Raw genomic sequence first — 21,872 nt, forward strand, 5'->3', positions numbered from 1 at the left:
CAGCCTCAACTTACAGGTCAGGAGGAGACGAGGAGCCGGTGAGCGTTCGGGAAGGTGGCAGGTTATGGTCAGAGCTGGGTTTCTGCAAGGTGGCCAGAAGCTGTCCCGGGGCCAGGGCTGGTGAGGAAAATGCTCAGCAATGACCTGCCGGCACCCACAGTGGATCACGGCCACATCCCACACATCTCAGAATGGCACTGCCTGTGCCTCGAGGGTCAGAATCTATCTCCCTGCCCATGGTAACTGCCTCAGTTTACCTGTTTCTCCATGTGACCACCCACCTCTCTGACATTCTCTTGCCTTCCCCCTAATTGAAGCTCTCCATTCAAATTTCTCGTTTTCCCATCCCATGTCTTCAGCCTCTTTCTTCTCATCTATTTCTTCGTCTGAGTATCACCCCATCGCTACTTCTTTCTCCTTGTCTGTGTGTCCCCGTCACCTTCCTGTCTCTATTATGTCTTTCTGCCACGGGTTTTTGTCTCGATTTCTTTTTCTCAGTTTGTCCTGGTCTCTTGACTGATTCTGTCTCCATCTTTGTCTTTTTTTTTCTTCTGACTGGGTCTGTCTTTGCATCTCTGACCTCCTGGCTTCAACCTGTCTTCCCCCCACCCCCACCCGCCGTCACCTTGGTACCAGATTCATTTGTGTATATGAAGGAAGCAGTTTGCATGAGGGAGGAAGGAAGGGGTCAGCAGTGGGGACCCAGCCGGGATGCTGTGTGGACTCCTGGCTTAGGAATTAAGATGATGAGAGCATTAGGGTCACATGTAAGTTGTGGGCGATGGAGAAAGAGCGAATGAGAGGATTAGGTTTTGCCTCTGTCCCCTACTGCCACTTCTCATAGATCTGGTGGTTCTTTTTTTTTTTTTTTTTTTTTGCGGTACGCGGGCCTCTCACTGCTGTGGCCTCTCCCGTTGTGGAGCACAGGCTCCAGACGCGCAGGCTCAGCGGCCATGGCTCACGGGCCCAGCCGCTCCGCGGCACGTGGGATCTTCCCAGACCGGGGCACGAACCCGTGTCCCCTGCATCGGCAGGTGGGCTCTCAACCACTGCGCCACCAGGGAAGCCCGATCTGGCGGTTCTTGAACTGATCTTGTAACATGTCTGCCCAGGGTGGGTGCTGCATGGAACCCAGCCAGGTTAGGCAGTGAGAGCCTAGGCTCCTGGGTCTGAGGGAGGAGGGGGGCTGGGGGCCTGGACTCCCGGGTCTGAGGGTGAAGGGGTGTATTAGCTCACTAGGGCTGCTGTAACAAAGTTCCACAAATTGAGTGGCTTAAACCAGACATTTATTGTCTCAGTTCTGGAGGCTAGATGTCCAAGATCAAGGTGTCTCGGCAGAGTTGGTTCCTCTAAGGGAGAATCTGTTCCAGGCCTGTCTCCTAGCTTCCAGTGGCTGTCTGGCAATCTTTGGTGTTCCTTGGCTTGCAGAAGCATCACCCCGATCTCCGCCTTCATCATCACATGGCCTTCTCTCCTTGCATGTGTGTCTCTGTGTCCAAAATGTCCCTTTGTACAAGGACACCAGTCAGATTGGATTAGGGCGCACGTTAATGACCTCATCTTAACTAATTGTATCTGCAATGATCCTATTTTGGAATAAGATCACATTTTGAGGTTTTGGGAGTTAGGACTTCAATATATGGATTTGTGGGGGACACGGTTCAACCCGTAACAAGGGGGTTGGGAGTATGGGGTCCTGGGAGAGGAGGGAGCTGAAAGCCAGAATTCTCCATCCTTGGGGAGAAGACGGATTGGGATTGGGGGGCAAAACTGAAGGCCAATTCTGAGGTGACTGGAGTCTGATTTTAACGTTCCACAGGCATCTCCAGCTTAATTTTGCTAAAACAGAGCCACTGATTTCTCCCCCCATAAATCCCCTCTTTAGCCATCTCAGTAAGTGACATTGCCATTCACCAGCTGCTCAAGCTAGAATCCCAGAGTTGACCCAGCCCTCAGCAAGTCCTGCTGGCTCCTCTTCCCAAAGGACTCATGTGGGCCGGGTCTCTCCAAGTGTGTGGCCACGCCCTCTTACACCAGAATGGCAGCACAGCCTCCTAATTACTGCTCACCTCCAAATTACTCGCCTGCGACAGCCAAAGTCCCCCTCCTGCAACATCAATGCAAACAGCTCACTCTCCTGTGTCATGACCTTGGATGGCCTCCCATCAGCGAAGAGTACATTCAAAGTCCTAACATGGCTGTCCAGGCCCCAGATGACTGGGCCCAGGCATTTCCTCCATTTCCCATCGCCCCATCCCCACTCCACCAACACCGTACCGGCACAGCAACATGCTGTCAGTTACTCCAACACAATGTGCCTTTTCCCGCCTTGGCACACGCTGTTCCCTTTGCCTGGAATGCTCTTCTGGGGCGTCTCCACTGAGCCAACTACTTACCCACAAGAGGCACTCGGTACCTATAGGTTCATTCCATGGAGGAGAGCAACACAGGGGGAGACAGTGGTGGGACCCTCCATCGACCCAGGGACCTCATTTCCCATGACTTTCTTGGATCAATGACTCCATTTCCGTGGAATTTTTGAGAGGAGTTGGGAACTCCATTCCCCATCAGCCCCTGGGGTGGAAGCGGTCAGGCAGAGCCTTGTTTCCCAACCGGAGGAAGTCAGGGGCGGGGGATCAGCCTAAGGGAAACCCAACAGCGGAGTCTTAAGAAACTACATTTCCCAGGAGACCTCCAGAATGGCTCTCCCGACAGTGGGGCGGCCAGCGCCGCATAGCTTGCTGGGAGTTGTAGTCCGGCAGTCTCCCGGGAGGGATGGGTGCACCACCTTGGAGTTGTTACAGTGATGAGGAGCCTTCACACCCGCGGATGTCTGTGGCCAAGGGCGGGGCCGGGTCAAGGCCCGAGACCCGGGATCTTCCACACCCCACTGGCAGCACTCAACAATTAGGAGTTAGATCCCTTGGGGACACGGAGGACAGCTGAAGTTCAGGCACGCCCTGGCACGACAGGCTTCCCTTCCAGCAGGGGCTTGGTCCTGGGCCTGTCTGGGGTTGTGGTTTCTCGTACTAAATCCTCCTCAGCTGCAGATCTGGACGTAGGAGAGAGACGGGGTCTCCCGAAACCCCTCTCGGGATCCACGTGCTTTTGTTCCTTGGGGACACCACGCACACCCCAAGCTGGAAGGCAAAGGGGAACAAGCCTGGACCTGGGGCTCAGGAGTGCCCCACCCCCCAAGGTTTCACCCTCAAAGAATGCGGTCCTTACACTTCTGTAAGCTGTCGGATTCCCGGGAAAGGAGATGTTATGAAAATGCCGGTTCTCAGCACTACCCCTGCTTGGTGTAGAATGTCTTCCAAAGGATGATCCTCTAGTGGCTGAGAAAACCGGTTCAACTGGCCCACAGCCCCACCCTATTGGCCCCAAAGCCGCCCCACCTACACTGGCCCCAACCTATTCCCGACACCACTGACCTCTAGCCCAGCCCATCAGATATCATCTGTTGCCCCTCAAAGACCACAAGCCCATGAGAGCAAAGGTGGGATAAGTGTCTGCCTGGCGCCTGGCTGTCAAGTAATGTCTAGAATGAATAGTAGAACTCGTCCCAGAAGGCTCTGCATACCTGCATTCTAAGCACCCTTCAGTTTTAATGCACCGCTAACTCCAACCCAGTTAAACTTCTTCCTTTACTCCACCCCCGCGGGCTACGGGTGAAACCAGAACTGAGCCATCCAGGAGATAGATGCCCGGTTCGTTCAGCTGCACGGACAGCACCCTTTCTTCACGCGTTACCAGGCCAGCTCCACCAACCCCAAGGGATGAGGGGGTCCACAGGCCGCGAATGGTTCAATAATTCATAAGATTACCAACAGCGTGTTAATTACAAATAATGAGGGAGGAGCTAGAGGAGATGAGTTTTCCAAATGGGGAACCAGGATCCACAGCCCCAGGGCCCGGGGGTCCGGCCACCCGGGCAGGGCAGCTCCGTAATAAATAATGGAGTTGGGGGCAGGGGGTCAGGGCTGCTCCTGCTTCTTCTTGACAGAAATCCGCTTCTTCCTCGCGGCCAACATCTCATAGAAGGGGTCCACGCTCACGGCGGCCCTGCAGGAGGGGCGGGATCCCAGGGTGAGGGCCGAGGGGCCTGGGCCCCCGGCCACCCCCTCCCGAAGGACTCCGGGGCGCAGGCTCACTGGATGGACTTGATCCACTCGTCCTTCTCCTCCTGCGTGGGGGCCGAGATCCGGTACACCATGTGGTTCCCCTCAACCACCCGGCCATCCGCCTCTGTCTTGCAGGCTTTGATGAGCTGCCCCTTGTTGTTGCGGATGTAGAGCTCGAAGCAGTTCTGGGTAGACACGAGACGACGGGCAGATGGGAAGAGCCAGCCCTGGGCCCAGGGGAGACCCCCCCCGCCCCGCGACGCGGCAGGACGGGGCACAGGGAGGGTCTTACTGGTTTCCGGGGGTCGTCCACCTCGCGGATGCTCAGATTCTCCAGGGGGATGATTCCTCGGGGCTCCTTGTCCTGAGAGAACGAGTTTGACCGGACTCAGACTTCCAGTCTCCCCCCCGCCCCCCAGCCCCCGCCTCCCGCAGCAGACTCAGGAGTCCGGCCCCCTGCCCCTCGGCCCCGCCCTCACCGTCGTGTACTCAAAATAGTAGAGGCAGTTGTCCGTGAGGATAAACCAGCGTCGCTTCCACGTCTTCACCCGGCCCCCTGGAAGGGAAGGGGGGTAGGGGGCCTGGGCTCAACGGGGGGACGGGGCCTCTGGGAGGGCGGGGGCGGGGACGGGGGGGCGGGGGCGCGGTGAGAGACAGAGCGAGCGCAGGGAACGGGGCGCTGTCAGGGCCTCGGACAGAGCGATGCGTGGGGAGACAGACGAGCAGGACCAGGTGTGGTGTCTGGGCCCCGGGAACCAGTCCACCCGCAGAGTGCGGCTCTACACTCTCTAAGCCTGTCTGTCGACTCGGGTCAGGGCCCTAAGTCCCCCTGCTATGGGCCCGAGGCCGGGGCAGCCCCCTCCCCTTGTGTCACGTCGGGGAGCAAGGACGGGGCCGGCCTTGTACCTACCTCCTGGGGCAGACAGCGAGAAAGCAGGCAGGACCAGGCGAGAAGGGAAGGCGCAAGAATGGGGTGCCCCCGAGAGCCGCAGGGTTGGGGAGGGAAGGGGTGCGCAGGGGGTGGCGCGGAGATCGACAGAAACAGCAGAGAGAAACACGCAGAGAAGGAGGGAGGGAGGGAGAGAGAGGGAAGAAAACCAGTTACATCCACACGAGGGAGGAATGGCCTGACCCTCTCCCACCCCGGGAGGCTGGGGATCCTGGGCCGCGCTGAGGTGGCCGAGAGCACCTCCCGACGCCGGGGCCCGGCTCCAGCCCGACCCCTAGGACGCAGCCCAGGCCAGGAGGGCCTTCCCCGGCCGTGGCAAAGATGCCTCTATAGGGGAGTCATCCCCACAGGGCAGGAGACAAAAGCCCCAGTCGCTGGCCCAAGGTGGGCACGGGAGTCACGTCAGAACCAGTACAAACTGGCTGTGTGACCTTAGGACAACCGCTGGCCCTCTGTGGACTCCAGTCTGGAGACCCACTCCAGCCCACACCTTCCTGCTTCTCAGTGACCTGCCTCTGGGCTCCCTGTGATCCCACAAGGCTTAAATTGCAGTAATACTGACTTTGATTAACCATCTTTGTGAATATAACCACCACCACAGATTCCCTTTCCTGTACTCCAGTGTTTAAGAGGTGCCTTTTTCTAACGACCTTGTGATGTGCTCTGGCCAGAGATCTGGGTCCAAGGCCACCTCTGCCCAGTGGCTGCTGGACAGTGACCGAGCCTCAATCTCCTCATCCAAGAAATGGGAAGGATTCCTACTGCCGGGCGCGGTTTGGAAGAGAACCAGTTCCTCAGGAAGCCGCCCCTCCTGCTTTTCTTTCACACCCACTCACTGCCAGGGGCACCCTTGGGCCTTCCTTGAATCTCTAAATTCCTCCCAGACCCCGCAGACCTGTCAGCCTCCCTCGGAGCTGATGCAGGAATCCATCCAGCCCAGCAAGTTGTCTGGAAGGAGTGATTTGCATTTTTTATGCACCAGGGACCTGCTCCTGTGGCTGGAGAAGCGACTCCTCCATTTAGGAGAAGAATTCCATGGCGGGGGTGGGGGGGTTGCAGGGTGGATGATGAGACGTGAACGGAGCAAAGCCGTGCCTTGACCCTGTGCCAGGCTGGAAGCTTCCTCTGGGCCCTCCCACTGTCCGGGCTGCCTTCACTGTCCAAGCCGGACTGTAATTCCTCACCAGACTCTCTGTCTCCCTGGGGCAGCCACTCACTGCTCCTCCATTAAAAAGCTACCGCTGGGACTTCCCTGGTGGCGCAGTGGATGAGACTCCACGCTCCCGATGCAGGGGGCCCGGGTTCCACCCCCGGTCAGGGAACTAGATCCCACGTGCGTGCCGCAACTAAGGAGCCCGCCTGCGACACCTAAGACCTGGCGCAGCCACATAAAAAAAAAAAAAGCCACCGCTGACCCTCCCAGGGCACCTACTACCCCCAGGCCCGGCTACAGCCGACGGCTCTCAACCTGGGCCGTGCATTGGAACCACCTGGAGAGCTTTCAATATGACTGATGGCCTATCCTGCCCCCAAGTGACCAGACTTCACAAGTCTGCGGACTGGCCACTGCGGTTTTCGGGTGAATCTCTGGGCAGCCGGGGTTGAGAACCACTCCAGTCCTCAGCCAGCTGTACCTGTCGGACCTCTGCTAACTAACCCTGAACTTGCTGGTGCCGTGGGTTCTAAGGGTCACTGGCCCCTGCCCCATCCATCCCATCGTGGCCGGGGCTCCCAGGGGCTCCCGATTCACCTAAGCCAGCCAGGGTGCTTCCCCCACTCCCCACCAGGAACCAATCCAACCAGCTGAGAATTCCACCGGGGTATTCTGAGACCCGTTTCCTCATTTCTGCAGGCTCTTTTCTGCCTAAGGGAGATGTTCTGGGGAGGTACGACGCCCCTAGAACAGCCACCACGCTACTGGGCTGATGAGGAGGTAACACACCATGGGGTTAAATGCAACAGTCTCATAGTCGGTCTGCCTCGGACCGCCAAGAGTTCCCTCCAAGTGAGGGAACAGGCGCCCAGGCATCCCAATCCCTTGGGCTATTTTCTGTTCACTACGGATGAGAGCGTCCTGAGTGAACACTCTCCCTCCGAATGGGGACTGGGCCATCTGGTTCCTGGCCGTGTACTCAGTGCCCACACCAGGGCCTGGCACAAAGCAGGGGTTCCGTAAGTACGTACGCGTGAGCAGAGGGGTCAGGGAGCACCGAATACAAGCCTGGCCCTGGGCTTGGGCCTGGCACATAGGGCTGAACTCGTTTTCGGCCCATTTTTCAGATGTGGAAACTGAGGTTCAGGGAGGTGGAATCGATGGCCTAAGGTCACATAGTGGGTACGTGAGAAAGCTGAGTCCAGAGCCTGGGGCCCACGAACCTCCCCCCTGCAGAGGCAGCCGGCAGAGTCAGCAAGGGACGTACCCAGCTTAAGGAGCCAGCCCTCCCGGTCCGGGTTGAAGAAAGTGTGGGTCAGATCATTCCCGTCATCCTCAGGAATCTTGAAGGGCTCATTTCGGATGCTGTCATAGAGGTTCTGCGGGGCGAAGGCGTGGTCAGCAATTCCAGGCTCCTGGGACCCTCCCAGGGCTACTCGGCAGTGGGGAGGGGGCTCCAGCAACCAGGGAGCCAAGGAGACCATGGGTGGGACGGCAGATGGGTGCAGGGAGGGAGGGAGGGAGGAGGCCGGGAGAAAAGGGAAGCAGAAGGCAGAAGAGTGGAGAGAGCCCCAGGGAGGAGAGAGAGGAGGAAAGATTTTTAAAAATATGTGGAAACACCGACATAGGAAGAGCTGCTAGGTTCTGTGAGAGACCGACAGGCAGGTGGAGAATGGGACAGACCAAGACCCTGAAAGAGTCAGAGCCAGAGAGAGACAGAAAAGAGAGAGAGAGAGAGAGAGACAGGAAAGGCAGCCAGAGAGAGAAAGAGGAAAGAAATGGACATGCTGGGGTGACCACGCTGTCCACGGGCGAGGCGACGATCCCGGTGGGGAGCTCAGGCACTGCGAGACCCGCAGGGAGGAGGGTCTGCGGCAGGAAGAGGGACAGGGCTGAGGGGGCTGCGGGAGGGGGGGGCCTGACCCTGAGCAGCTCCTCAGGCAGGTCCCCGCCCTCATTGATGCCCCGGTTCATGGCCACGAAGCGCTCCAGGCCCGGCTTGTCCCGGACGTTGGGGTTGTGAAGGCTGGTGTTCAGCATGATCACGGCGAAGGACAGCACGTAGCACGTGTCTGCGTTGGACAGTCAGGGGCTGATGACTGGGGCATATGGGCCCCCAGGACCCGAGAGGTCCAGCCCCCAGCTCCCTCCTTCCCCAGGACCCAGGAGCCTGGGCCCCCACCTGTGGACTGGAAAACCCCGGGGTTGCATAGGCAGTAGCGCTGGGCAAAGGCTTCCATCATCCGGTCAATCTTCTGGGCTTCTCCAGGGAGGCGGAAGCTCCAGAGGAACTGCCTGCGTCGGAGAGGGGCCGGGTGTCGATGCCAGGACTGGAAGGACCCCCTCCCCACTCTCAGTCCCTGTGACGGGAACTGGACAATGAGAGCTCCACGCCTGCGGCCAATCCGACCACTGAGCATCGGCCATGAGACTTTTGGTGGATTTACATGGAAACACCCTCCTTTCTACTAAGGTTGCTGAATGGGTCTGACGGTTGCTAGGGGCTTCTGCTCTCACGCGGGAGGAGGGTCTGCAGCGAGCAATGCCCACACCATGGCGAGCACGATCAAGAGAAAGAGGAAGTTGTCCTTCTGACACCATTTGGGCACCTGGGCACAGGTATGCCGGGAGGACGCCCCCCCGTGGACTTCGGTGTCACGTGAAGGCAATCCAAGCCCTAATTGTTGTTGCTGTTTTGAGTAGGGATCTTCACTTGTAAAGAAAGCCCTGACAGGTACGTTCCTGCCCCTCCAACCTCGTCCCTCTCACCTGAGGGCCTGCACCAGATTGAGGTCGGTGAACTCATGCAGATCCACGAAGGCGTGGAGCACCGCCAGGTTCAGCTCTTCCCTGGGAGGACAGGGACAAAGTCACGCGCAGGAAGGGGCTTGGGGAGGTGGGCGTGGGAGTGGACAGGAGGCGAAGGAGTGGGGAGGCCGCGCCCCCTCTTCTGCACAGAGGCTACCCCTGGAGCCGGTGAAAGTTTTGGCCAAGCCCCCATCACAGGCCTGGCACCAGGGCAGGGGTACTCAGAAGGCTCTTGGGAGGACTGTCTGCCTCGAGAACCCTGGTGTGGCTGGATCTCTATTCAGTGGGGAGAAACGCAGCAAACACGTGCTCTGCTGGCCATCACCTCTCTCCGATGAGCTCCAGGTTCCACAGATGCCCTGTGGAGATGGTCTTCCAGCCCCCATAGGTCCATGGACAACCCCAGCGCACCCCAGATGTCCACAGAACGGTCCCCACGGTGCCAGATATCCGACCATCTCCACGCACTCCAGATGTCCAAGACAATCCCCAGAAATCTACAGATGACCCCCCACACCCCCAGACTCCCCAGACAGTCCCTATGCATCCCAGATGCCCCCGGACGGTCTCTGTACTGCAGATATCCAGAAAGTTCCAAACACCCTAGATGTCCACACAATCCCTAAGCATCCCAAACGTCCACAGATGGTCCTGTGCACCTCAGACGTTCAGACAGTCTCTACACACCCCAGACGCTCACAGATGGTCCCCAAGTTTCCCAGACTTCACAGGAGGTCCCCATGCACCCTGGATGTCTAGGCGGTCCCCGCACATTCCCAACATCCACAGATGATCTCCACGCACCCCAGACGTCCATAAATCCCCAGGTACCCCCGGACATCCACAGTTGGTCCCCATACACTCCCAACATCCAATCTCAGGCACCCTACACTCCTAGGTGGTCCCCACACACCCTGGATGTCCACAGATGGCCCTCATGCTCTCAGATGTCCATGGGCCCCCTGTGCCCCCCAGATATCCACTGATGACCCCCCACTTCCTAGCGGTCCGCATCATCCCCATGCACACCAGTTGTCTAGACACCACTCTCAGGCTCCCACGCCACCCACGGATGTTCTCCACGGTCCCCAGACCGACATGGATGGTCCCCACATTGCCCAGATGTCCACAAAGGTCCCACACCCCCCAGATGCTCACAGATGGTCCCCAGGTTCCCCAGAAGGTCCCAGGCTCCCCCAGACTCCTGTCAGCCCATTTTGTCAAAATCCAGTCATAAGGCTGATCAGGGCCTCTTCTCGGGAGGAGCTGGGTGCAAGGGGCCGAGGTGAGAGGCCAAGCAGCAGGTGGCGGGGGACAGGGGGCGGGTCTCACCTCTCCCCCAGGTAGTCCCCGATGGCCGTCTTGTTCAGGCCTTCGCCCTTGTACAGGAAGCGGGCGATCTCCTCGGGTGTGTTCTGCAGAAGTTCATTCTCCACCAGGAACTGGATCCCCTGGGGGGTGGAGCTGGGTCTCAGGGCTGGGTACTCAGAAAGCCACGCCCCTCCCCCCACATCCTCAGAAACCAGAGCCTCCTAACCCACCCCTACGCTCAACGGAGTAGGGCCGAGTTTTACTTTCAGGCTTTTCCCAGGTCCTTAAATACCATCTGTCCCACATCCTAGCCTTTGCATCTACTGTTCCCTCTGCCTTTGCCTGGTTAATTCCAGCCCCCTGGAAGCAGGGTCTGGCAAGGAACAGGAGCTCCGTGAATGTTTGTTGAATGACTGAACAAACTACCATTGCTTTGGACAAGAAGAATAAAGTGGGAAACTGTTAGTAGACAGCCGTCCATCAAGGGCTGTGAGGGCCAAGCCTCAGGCTGGACTAAGGCTTTCTCAGGCTCTCCTGATGCCACGAGGACCACCACTGTAGCTATATCTCACTCTGGATCATGGTATCCCTGTCTAGGGGCTCCCTGAGGGCAAGGCAGGGTCTAACTCTTCTCTGGGTCCTCAGCATTGCCTAGCAGAGGGGCAGGCCCGAGGGAGGCCTCAGGAAATGGGTGTAAAATGAATGACTGAATGAACAAACATCTTTACTCCACCTCGTGAACACTAACTCATCCTTCAAACCTGACCCGAACATACCCTCCTCAGGGAAGCCCTCCTTGATGCCACCAGGCTTGCTCCTCTGAGTGTCTAGAGCCCTGGTACCTCTCTCTCTCTCTCTCTGTCATGGCACTTGTCAACCCTCTTCTGTACACGTCACTGTCCATATTCCCTACCAGACTCAATCGAGCTCCACCTGGGGACTCTAGGTGACAATAGAAGTGGGCCCTAAAATATGAGCAAAAAGGGGAAGAAGACCTCCCGGGCAGAAGTTCCAGCGCAGGAACAAATGCACCCAATATCTGAATCCAGGGATCAGGACCAAGTCTGTCCACCTAAGGTAGACCTTTAACCACCATACTTCTGGAACAGAGAGATGCCAGAATCCCCCGTCTGGATGTCCGCCTGGCTGATCCCAGCCCTGTGGCCCCAAGCACCTTTTTGGGGTCCATATTGAACTTCTTCCTGCCCATTGCCATCTTGCGGTTCCGTTGCAAGGTCTTGCTGCAGGGACAGAGAACGGAGGGTGGAGGGTCAATGCCTGGGCATCCCTGGCTCTGGCCTGGCCTCATGACCCCCAGGTTCCCTGCCCCAGCCCTCACCTGCCCTCATTGGCCTCCAGACCCTCCACCTCGCTCATGGCTTCGCTGAGCTCCTCACGCAGGCGCTGGATCTCCACCAGCAGCTCCTGCTTCCGCCGCCGGATGTTCTCCAGCTCCATCCGCTCCTCCGGAGTCAGGTCTGGGGGTTCTGGGGGAGGGGATCAGGGGTGGGAGGTCAGTTCTGGGGACAGGGAGCGTGGATTTCTGAAATCTGGGGGAGGACAGGGCTCCTAGGTTCAGGGGGAGGAGGAGGATGAGAGTCCAGCCTCCTGTCTACTGGAAGAAGGGGCTAGGGCCTAGATTCCTCAGTCCAGGGGAGGAAGGGCTAGGAATCTAGACTCTTTAGTTCTGGGGGAGAAGGGGACTGGGAGCCTGAACTCTTAGGTCTGTGGGGAAAAAAGGGCTGGAAGCTTGAACTTCGGTCCATTACTTGAAAGGAGGCTGAGGCCTTGGTTTTCTGCCTCCATTCTTGGCGAGGTAGCTGTGGGTCTGGGTGCCCGGACTCCTGGGTCCATGGAAAGTAACTATGGCAGGCGAAGCTGATGACAGCTTGCAAGAGTTGAGGAAGGGGGCGGGGCATCGAAGGCCCCCGTCCTCGCCTTAGCGGAATCTGCAGCCCCCAATTTCTCTCCTCACCCCACCGTCCCCAAAAGCCCCCTCCCCTCTCCCAGCAGGCACTGGGCTCGCCCGGCCCCTCCAGAGGGAATGCTTCCTCCCCGGCCTCGCCTCCGCCGCTCCCACCCCCTCCCGCTGCCACCGGAAACAGGCTCGGCCCAAACAATGGCCTGGAACGCCCCACTCTCCTGCCCCGCCGGAAGCCCGTCCCGTGCCCCACAAAAGCGCAGCGACGACGGAGCCGAACAGCTTCGCAGGGCGCGCGCCGGGAAGAACGCTCGCGGCAGATTGCTGGGGCCGAAACGCTCCATCCGCTCCCAGACGGCCCCGCCCCTCCCCGACTTACCATAGACACCGTCCTCCATGGCGGCTAGGAAGGCCCGCGGGGAGTCCGGGGCGGTCCCGCCGGTCGGGCCTGGATCCGCGTTGGCCCGCGGGCTCGGGTGAGCCCGCTCAAACGCCCCGGGAGCCACCGCCGCCTCCTCAGCGCCAGTCCTCAGCGCTGAAAAGACTCTCCCTTCGCCTCCCAACCGCCCCGCCAGTAGGACCGCCCCTCGTTTTGACACCGCCAAATCCACGGCGGGCCCTCTCGTCTGCTCCGCCTCCGATACCGAAGAATCGCCCTCCAGGGCCAATAGACGCGCAAGGAGTAGACGTAGCAATGTCCGGCCGGAGGTAGACGGTCTGTGGGGCCAATCGAAGTGCGAGCAGGGGCAGGGCCCCACCTCCGAAACTAAAGAAGGCTCTTGGCTGGCTTGCTCACCAATGAGAAGCCTCGGAAAGGAGTTGCATGGAGGTGGGACTAAGCAAAAGCAGAGAGGACTACGCCTGCGCAAGGGCTCTGGGCCCTAGGATACCGGGTCAACGGAGCCGCGCCTTTAGCAATACGTTGCTGGGGGGCGGTCCCTTGTTGGGGGTTGTTGCCAGGGGGCGGGGCCAAAACCCTCGGTTATTTCCGTGAGCCACACCTCCTAGCCGGCCCAGCTGGCTTTTGACTGCAGCGGTTGCCACGCAACCGGGAGTAGCTTTGGCTCAGCCTTTTTTTGGCTTCCTTCCTCCGGGTACTGGCCCCTCCGATCTGCAGACCCATTCCTTACCCTCTCCCTTGACCTCCCCATCCACCTCAGCCTCTTCAGAGTCAAGGAGTAGTGAAACAAAAGACTTATTTTTTTCTTCCAAATGCTGCGCTTTTTAGTCTCTGTCGTGGAGAATGGGACAATAGAGAAAGGCCAAATACAGTGAAAGCACAGGCTCCGCCTTCCTGCCTCAGGCTGCCTCTCAGTCTCCTCCCCCTCTCCCCCAAAGTCCTCCCCTTATTTTAGCATCCTTCTCCGCTACGACAATTCCCCTTTCCTCAGCATCCTCCCACCTCTGAATCCTACCCCCTTCTCAGAGTCCTTTCTGTCTTCTGTGACTCGCTTCCCCCTCCTCTCATACTCTCGCTCTTCTTAAGATCCTCCCTCTTCTCCAAGTTCTCTCGCATCTGAGGACGTTTCCCCTCCTCCACCTTTCATTCCCATTCCTTGCAGGCAAAGCGGGTGCAGGGGCCTGGCTCGGATGGAGATACTGGGCACCCCCAAAACGGGCATGTCCCTTATCGGGTCTGAGGTGGTCTCTGGGCCTGGTCCTCACTCTCCTTCCCTGAGCTAGGCAGGTGGGGACAGATTCCGGGCCAGGACCTGGTTAAGCTGACAGATTAGCCACGGAGCCTCCTAATCCCCTCAGTGACCTTTATGAGTGGCTCAAGCTCTGCCCTCCCCAGCAGAAACCCAAGTTGCACCAGCCCTGACCCCACTCTCTCTCCTTCCAAACAGAACACTTTTCCTGTCCCTTCACCCCCAACTTAACACCCTTCTTCATGCCTGGGTATTCTTTGTGCCCGATACCTACCCCAGCCACCCTGAGCTGGGGTAGCAGCCAGCTAATTAATCCCATCCGGTTATTATGTGAGGATTCTGCGGGATAAAGGGAGGTGGGGAAACGAAAAGGGGGGACCTGGGTTGATGCAGCACTGGGGCAGGCTGATGGGTAATGACAGTGCCTGCCCTCAATCCTGGGACACAGGTGGGAACGTGTCCTCCCTGGCACTGGCTCCTTCTGCGGCTGGCTTCTAGCCTGCTGGGCACTTAGGTAGATAGCAGCATGGGCAGGGGCCAGATCCAAGGACCTGTATGTACCCCAGAAGCACACTCCCAGACACACCATTCCATCACAGGGCTCCCAAGGATCTAATCTGGGGGACAAGTCTCCCCCTAAACACATACATTCCCCTGACATTCTGAGGTACCTTGTCCTTCCCCTGCCCCCAAGCTGGACTGAGAGGAGCTGATTCTGGCCCTGAGCCACAACCCTCACTCCCCCTTGCCTGCCCTGTCATTCAGACATCCAGGTTCAGACCTGGCCTCTGAGAGCATCACCCATCTCTGTTGCCCCCAGAAGACCAGGCATTCCAGCAGCAGGGAGAGCTGGGGTATCTCCAGGACCCTCACCCCCATCCAACCCTCAGTGAAGTGAGGAATCACCCTCGTGGAAAGGCCCTTGGAGAACTTCAAGTTCCAATACCCTGTTTTTACAGATGGGGAAACTGAGATGAGGAAAAGGGTGTGATTTGCTCAAAGTCACAGAGTCAGTTGAGGCAGAGCTGGGGTCTAGAGCAAACCTTGCTGGATCCTTGAAAAGCACTCCATTACACTAACTCAAGCTCAATTTCCAACCCTACTGTAGGAACACAGGAAAAAATAGATAGATATCTTTATTTATATTATATATATATAATACACATATGTATAACATCTTTAAGAAATAGACACACATCGCTAGGTGGAAGATTCCAGAGCACTGTAGACTCACCAGCCTTGGGCCTCTCCCTTCCCTTGCCCAATAACTAGCCCTGTCACCCACAGGGTCTCACCCGAGCCCTCACCTTCTAGGTCAGCCCAGCAACGCTGCCTGTCAAGTCCCGAGTACACCTCCTCAAACTGCCAAGTCCTAGGAGCTGATTAGAACTTCCGGGTTTTGATAACGGACAACTCTGGATCCCTTATTCCGTTTGGCATTACAGAACCACAAAGAAGTCATCTATCCTCATCGACAGTCTCCACTCCACTGGGCAAACTGCAACCAGCACACCTCAGACATCAGAATTGCCAATCCTTCCCTGACTCTGTGATCCATCTAGAGCCACAGAATCTTGATCCCTTTGGACATTCTAGAATGGCACTTTAAAAAGACACAAAGCCTGTTGATCATGTCGAGCGTTGATTCTCCCCCTAGAGCCAGTGGTCTGGAGTTATCGCCTATCAAGAACTCCCAATCTGTCACTTTAGTCCTTCTAGACCCACAGACTCTCCAATTGTTTTGTGCATTCTAGAAACATAACTCTTTAGTTTCTGGAGTAGTCCAATCTCTGGTCACAGCTGTTCTAGAATCCCCAGTGCTTGCCTCTGTGGTCAGTCTGGATTCACAGAATCTCAACACTGGGGTTTTCTGGAACTGCAAAGTCTTTTCCTGACTTGTAGTCAACATTCCTTGTCATTGGTCAATCAATATAGTCTTGAATTCTTGGGGCATTCCATAACTTTCCCTCCTTAGATCGTCCAGAAAAGATGATTTGCTATGTGGTTGGCTGAATCGAGAAGAAACAGTCCCTTGAATCTTAGGTCAATTCAGACCAACAAATTCTTCATCTCTGCTGCTGCTTGAGAACAGATGACTTCTTCCCCTGGAGGTGGGCTATACGATCATTTCATGATCCTGCTTAACAAACCAAACCAGCCACCTAGAGGAATCTAGAAATACCACTCCTTGCCTCTTGGGTGGTCCAGAATTCTGGATCCCTTATCTCTGGGGAGACTCAGGAATTGGGCTGACAAAGGGGTCTCAGGAGGGAGCACAGAATTCAGAGGAATTAAGGTCCAGTACGTTCCTTGGTAGGTCCACTAGACGCGGCAGAACATCACCAGCTAATAATTTACCCAGCAGGCCTGTTGGTCTTAGGAAACACCTGCCCTCATCCCAGGAGAGGGCCCAATCTCTTCATCTTGCTACCTCTGGGAAAGGGGTACAAGTAGGGAGGTACCAGCTTGTATCACGGGGGCAAGGTCAGCGCCAGAGTTGGTGTGAGTACTCGGGGGCCGGCAGCCCTGTCTTCTGCCTCTGCCGCATCCCCCTCCTCTCCCTCCTCTTCCTCCTCTTCCTCCTGGCAGCAACTCAGAGCAAGTTCATTCTCATAGCAAAATGCTGCCAGAGAGCCGGGGAAGCCAGACTTGGGGCTGTGGGAAGCACGCTCTGCCCGTTCGTCCAGCTCCTTGGCGCTGCAGACGGGTGTCCCTGGGACCTCGTAAGTGCGATGGAAGTGGCGATAGTCGACCTCGTACTGGGAGCCACGCTGGAAGAGGACCGGCTCAAAACGATGTCCCCAGAGCAGCTCACCAGGGAGGTAGGAAGAGCGACACTGTGTGGTCATAGCTGTGGCCTCGACCATGCCCTCGAGAATGACCACCAGCTCAAAGTCAGCCCGGGCCAGCTCGGCGCGTCCTAGTTCATACAGAGGACTGGCGGAGTCGATCTCATGCACGATGGTGATGGGAGACACAAGGAAGATGCGATCGGTGCCATCATCAAAGCCCACGTCCACATCCTGGTGGTCCAGCGGTATGTACTCACCCTCCGGAGTCACGCGAGGCTGTAGCAAAAGGCGAGTGGCCAAAGACAGACATCAGGGAGCAGAGAAATAAATGGAGACAGAGACAGCGAGACGAGGGGAGAGAGATGCAGAGAAAGAGGAGGGCAGAGACCAGTAGGTGTTGGGGTGTGGGAAGAACATGGACCCAGAGAGAGGGGGGTGGTAAGCCAGAAAGAGAGAAGGACAGAGACCCAGAGAGAGGGAGATGGAAGTCCAGGGAGGAGAGGACGGAGGCCCAGAGACTCAGAGAGGGATTGAGGAAAGAAATCCGAGAAAGACAGGGGAGAGAAAAAGAGGGGGACAGAGTGACATTCACATAGAGTCACAGAAATCAGCAAGACAGAAACGGAGTTAAAGAGGCAACAGAAGATACGAATGACATCCAAGCAGCAATTGGAGAAGGAGGAGAGGGATAGAAAAACGGCTTTCAATGTATGGCCAGAGAAAGATAAACCAGGATGGCAATCTAGGTCCAACAGCCTATGTTTCACCACTGCCTCAGGCTGGCCTCTGGGCTATCTACCCACACCCCCAAACCAACTACCTCCATCCCCTTGTGTGTCTGTGTGTTTGTGTGGGGTGGGGGCCTAAGCCCAGGCCAGGTATTGGCAGTTTCACCCCATCTACCCATTGGTTCCATACCCACCTCCCAGGCCATGTCAGCACCCCAAACACTTCTGGGAGAGACAGTGTCCCTCCTGGTCGTGAATCCTGGTGTTTCAGTCAAGCAGGAGACAGAGGTGGGGGTGCTGGGGACCCATTCTCTTGCCACTGTCTCCGAGAGCCCCAGAGGCTGCTGGGAGTTGTAGTTCCCACCACGACCTCGTCCTCCCTCTCACCCCTGTCCAGCCTCAGACCAGAGTTCTTAAGTGTCTTTACTTGCAAGGCGAGGGCAGCTGCTGCCCCAGAATTTGCTTGGGCAGTTTGACCACAATTTTAGAAACACAATTCTAAGGCGCCTTCATCAGGGCGCTGGAAGGAGCCGCTGCCCCAGGGGCCAATGGGAATTGTAGTTGTTTTTTGTTTGTTTGGGTTTTTTGTTTGTTTGGTGAGACGCTAAAATTCAAGAGTTTCCCAAACACTGCCCTGTACTTCTCTGAGCAGGAGGCTGGTGGGAGAGTCTGGGCCCCTGAAGTGGGTAATGAAGTCGCTCACAAATGCTGCCCAGAGGCCATGGAGAATTGTGTTCCCTGACTCTGCAGGTTTGAGTTGAGTTGCACCCCATCCTCGGGCCTACATCTCTAACAAGCCTATAGGGGTCTGGCCTCAGTCACAGGTCTCTCTCTGTACCACAGTATCTGCTGAGAATCGTAAACCTGAGCCGTGGTTTACACCACCCACAAAACTACAACGCCTCCTCAGACCGCCCCAGGTGGGCAATTTCCCTGCCCCCAGGGGCTTCTGGGAATTGTAGTTCAGAGCCTTTACCGGCCAAGCGTGGACCTCGCAGGTCTGGATTTCCCACAATTCGATAGAGGGCCCATCCTCAAGCCACAGGGAGCTCCATAAGTCTCAAAATCTGTCTGAAGTCTAGGCCTCCAGGAAGAAATGATCAGGGACCTTTCTCTTGGGTTTACATCTAAAACAGCTCGGGGAGCCATCCTCAACCCACAAGGTGGGGCGGAAGGGGCCCTGCCCCGGGAGACTGCTGGGAATTGTAGTCCAGATCCCCTCCAGGCTCCACGCATACCTACCTGTCCCTTAGATCTACAACTCCCACCATCCCCCAGGACACCTACTCCCCGAACTCGTGAAAGAGCCCGCCCACCAGGAGGCGTGGTCTCCCGCCGGGACGGTCTCGCACCTGCAGCAGCTGGGCCCGCACGTGGGCCTCGACGAGGTGGCTGCGGCGCAGGTTGCCGACGCGCCACATGAGGCAGAGGCGGCGGTCGCGCAGCGCCACGACGGCGTTCTCGCTGAAGATCAGCGTCTCGTTGCGCTTCTTGGGCTTGGCCATCTTGGCCATAACGGCGCCCACGACAAAGGCGTCCAGCACGCAGCCGGCGATGCACTGCAGCACCACAGCGGCCACGGCGGCCGGACACTCCTCGGTGACGCTGCGCACGCCGTAGCCAATGGACGTCTGGGTCTCCAGCGCGAAGAGGAAGGCGGCCAGGAAGCTAGCCACCTGCGAGAAGCAGGGGGCGGTTGGCGGCGGGGCAGTCAGGTCTCCGTGCAGGGAGGCGATGAGCCAGAAGGCCAGGCCGAAGAGCAGCCAGGAGGCGAGGAAGGAGCAGGAGAAGAGCAGGCACATCCAGCGCCAGCGCACGTCCACGCACGTGGTGAACAGGTCGCTCAGGTAGCGTGCGCCCTGGCCGCCCAGGTTCACGAAGCGCACGTTGCAGTGCCCGTCCTTCTTGACGAAGCGCCCACGGCGCCGCCCCACTGGCGACTGCGCTGGCGCCCACCCGTTGCGGCACAACTCCGGCCCGGCCTGCTCCTCATCTCCCGCCCGATTGTTTGCCGACTCCAGGGCGCCGCTCAGGCGGCGCAGGGCCTTGGCCAGGCCCATTGGGTGGGGACACCCCCTCCACTTGGCCTAGCGGGGGGCGGGCGCCCCGAACCTGCGGGGACAAGAAACGGGCAGCCACGTCAGGGCTGCCGGAAATGGGGGAGCTCATTGGCCAGCATGCGCCCTGGGCCTTAGTGGCCTCAACTGGCAAATGGGTGGAAAAATCAGAACAGTACGGCATCAACAACACTGGTGGGGGAATTCCCTGGCAGTCCAGTGGTTAGGACCGTGCGCCTTCACTGCCAAGGGTGCAGGTTCCATCCCTGGTCGAGGAACTAAGATCCCGCAGGCCGCACAGCGCGGCCAAAACAAACAAACAAATAACACTGATGGTAATACTATAGGAGATGGTTGTGTAGCAACAACAGGAACACAACTGTAGCCATAGCAGCAGTACTGTGTTACAGCAAGCACTACAGTAACTAGAGCGGACATTTATACAGAGCCAGACACTGTGGTGAGCACTTTACATAAATTTAGATATTTGAACCTCAACAATGTAGATGTTATCACCCCCATTTTACAGATGAGGAAACAGAGGTACAGAACTAAGCTGGGATTTGAGTGCTAGCAGTCCAGCTCCGGAGTCCATGCTCATAAAATAAAGACTAAGTGGTCACAAAGAAAACAAACTTACAGTTACCAAAGGGGAAAGGGGCGGCTGGGGTGTGGTGGATAAAATAGGAGTTTGGGATTAGCAGATACACACTACTATATATAAAAGAGATAAACGACAAGGACCTACTATATAGCACAGGGAACTATATTCAATATCTTATAATAACCTACAATGGAAAAGAATCTGAAAAAGTATACATATATAACTGAATCACAGCTGTACACCTGAAACTAGCACCATATTGTAAATCAACTCTACTGCAATAAAAATTTTAAAAATAAAAAAAAAAGACTAAGTGGTAACTGCTGCTGTGACTCCAGCTTGGAGAGATGAGCCCAGGCTCTGAGGTCACCTATAGTTCAAAAGCTCAGAAGACACAAGCGACAGAAGGGGAAAAAAAAAGATAACTTGAACTTCCTCAAAATTGAAAACTCTTGTGCTTCCAAGGACGCTAAGATGAAAGTGAAAAGACAACCCACTGATGGGAAAAAAATAGTTGCAAATCATATCTAAGAAATTTGTATCTAAAACATATAAAGAACCCTTATAACTCAATAAGAAAAAGACAGCCCAATTTTAAAATGGGCAAAGGATCTGAATAGGCATTTCTCCAAAAAGATATACAGTTGACCCTTGAACAACATGGGTTTGAACTGCAAGGGTCCACTTATACACAGATTTTTTTCAATAAATACTACAGTAGTACTACATGGTCTGCAGTTTGTTGAATCCTTGGATTCAGAACCATGCATGGATACAGAGGACCAACTCTAAAGTTATACTCATATTTTCTACTGTGCAGAGGGTCAGCACCCCTAACCTCCATGTTTTTCAAGGGTCAGCTGTACAAATAGTCAATAGTATAGGAAAAGATAATTGACAACATTATGCCATCAGGGAAATGCAAATCAAAACCACAGTGAGATACCACTTCACACCCACTTAGGATGGCTATAAAAATTAGAAAAAACAAAACCAGAAAAGCATTAACAAAGATGTGGAGAAATTGGCACCTTCCTATGCTACTGGTGGAATGTAAAATTACACAGCTGGTGTGGAAAATAGTGTGGCAGTTCCTTAAATGGTTAAACATAGAGTTACCAATTCCACACCTAAGTATCTACCCAAGAGAATTAAAAATAAGTGTCCAGGGGACTTCCCTGGCGGTCCAGTGGTTGGGACTGTGCTTCCACCGCAGGGGGCTCAAGTTCGATCCCTGGTCGGGGAACTAGGATCCCGCATGCCGTGCAATGCAGCCAAAAATTAAGAATAGAAACCAAAACAACAAAGTGTCCACACAAACACTGTTCACAGATATTCATAGCAGTATTATTCACAATAGCCCAAAGATGGAAACACCAAAACATCCATCAATTGATGAACGAATAAATAAAATGTGGTCTATCCACACAGTGGAATACTACCCAGTAATTAAAAAAAAAATGACATGGGGCTTCCCTGGTGGCGCAGTGGTTGAGAGTCTGCCTGCCAACGCAGGGGACACGGGTTCAAGCCCCGGTCTGGGAAGATCCCACATGCCGCGGAGCAACTGGGCCCGTGAGCCACAACTACTGAGTCTGCGCGTCTGGAGCCTGTGCTCCGCAATGAGAGAGGCCGCGATAGTGAGAGGCCCGCGTACCGCGATGAAGAGTGGCCCCCGCTCGCCACAGCTAGAGAAAGCCCTCGCCCAGAAACAAAGGCCCAACACAGCAAAAATAAATAAATTAATTAATAAACTCCTACCTCCAACATCTAAAA

General features: G+C 56.2%; 2 protein-coding genes across 3 annotated transcripts; both read right to left on the reverse strand.

Annotated features, from left to right (window-relative positions):
• Positions 1-3,818: 3,818 nt before the first annotated feature.
• CYTH2 (cytohesin 2) lies at positions 3,819-12,913 on the reverse strand. 2 transcript variants are annotated; one of them, XM_059045772.2, is made up of 12 exons: positions 12,646-12,913; positions 11,685-11,832; positions 11,520-11,586; positions 10,367-10,485; positions 8,996-9,076; positions 8,409-8,521; positions 8,150-8,298; positions 7,494-7,605; positions 4,604-4,680; positions 4,417-4,488; positions 4,155-4,309; positions 3,819-4,065 (listed from the first exon to the last, which is right to left on the reverse strand). In XM_059045772.2, exons 1-12 carry the CDS (start codon positions 12,662-12,664, stop codon positions 3,978-3,980), a joined length of 1,200 nt encoding a protein of 399 aa, XP_058901755.1. In that variant the 5' UTR covers positions 12,665-12,913; the 3' UTR covers positions 3,819-3,977. The 2 variants fall into 2 exon arrangements, with proteins under 2 accessions (XP_058901755.1, XP_066876374.1); XM_067020273.1 differs by lacking the exon at positions 12,646-12,913 and adding an exon at positions 12,115-12,271.
• A 3,430-nt stretch (positions 12,914-16,343) lies between these two features.
• Positions 16,344-19,495, reverse strand: KCNJ14 (potassium inwardly rectifying channel subfamily J member 14). The gene is made up of 2 exons (XM_059045762.2): positions 18,788-19,495; positions 16,344-16,983 (listed from the first exon to the last, which is right to left on the reverse strand). The coding sequence occupies exons 1-2, from the start codon at positions 19,493-19,495 to the stop codon at positions 16,387-16,389; spliced, it is 1,305 nt and encodes a 434-aa protein (XP_058901745.1). The 3' UTR covers positions 16,344-16,386.
• Between the last annotated feature and the right edge of the window lie 2,377 nt (positions 19,496-21,872).

The sequence above is a fragment of the Kogia breviceps genome, chromosome 18, assembly GCF_026419965.1.
Source record: "Kogia breviceps isolate mKogBre1 chromosome 18, mKogBre1 haplotype 1, whole genome shotgun sequence".
NCBI classification, from domain to species: Eukaryota; Metazoa; Chordata; class Mammalia; order Artiodactyla; family Physeteridae; genus Kogia; species Kogia breviceps.

Coding starts and splice junctions, on each gene's coding strand:
- CYTH2 (XM_067020273.1), bottom strand. CDS start 12,199: ATGGACCCAGGAGTCCGGGCACCCAGACCCACAGCTACCTCGCCAAGA. Junction 10,486..11,519: donor TCAATATGGACCCCAAAAAG/GTGCTTGGGGCC, acceptor TCCACCCCCCAG/GGGATCCAGTTCCTGGTGGA. Junction 4,310..4,416: donor TGGACGACCCCCGGAAACCA/GTAAGACCCTCC, acceptor GTGTCTACCCAG/AACTGCTTCGAGCTCTACAT.
- KCNJ14 (XM_059045762.2), bottom strand. CDS start 19,495: ATGGGCCTGGCCAAGGCCCTGCGCCGCCTGAGCGGCGCCCTGGAGTCG. Junction 16,984..18,787: donor TGCGGGCCCAGCTGCTGCAG/GTGCGAGACCGT, acceptor CTTTTGCTACAG/CCTCGCGTGACTCCGGAGGG.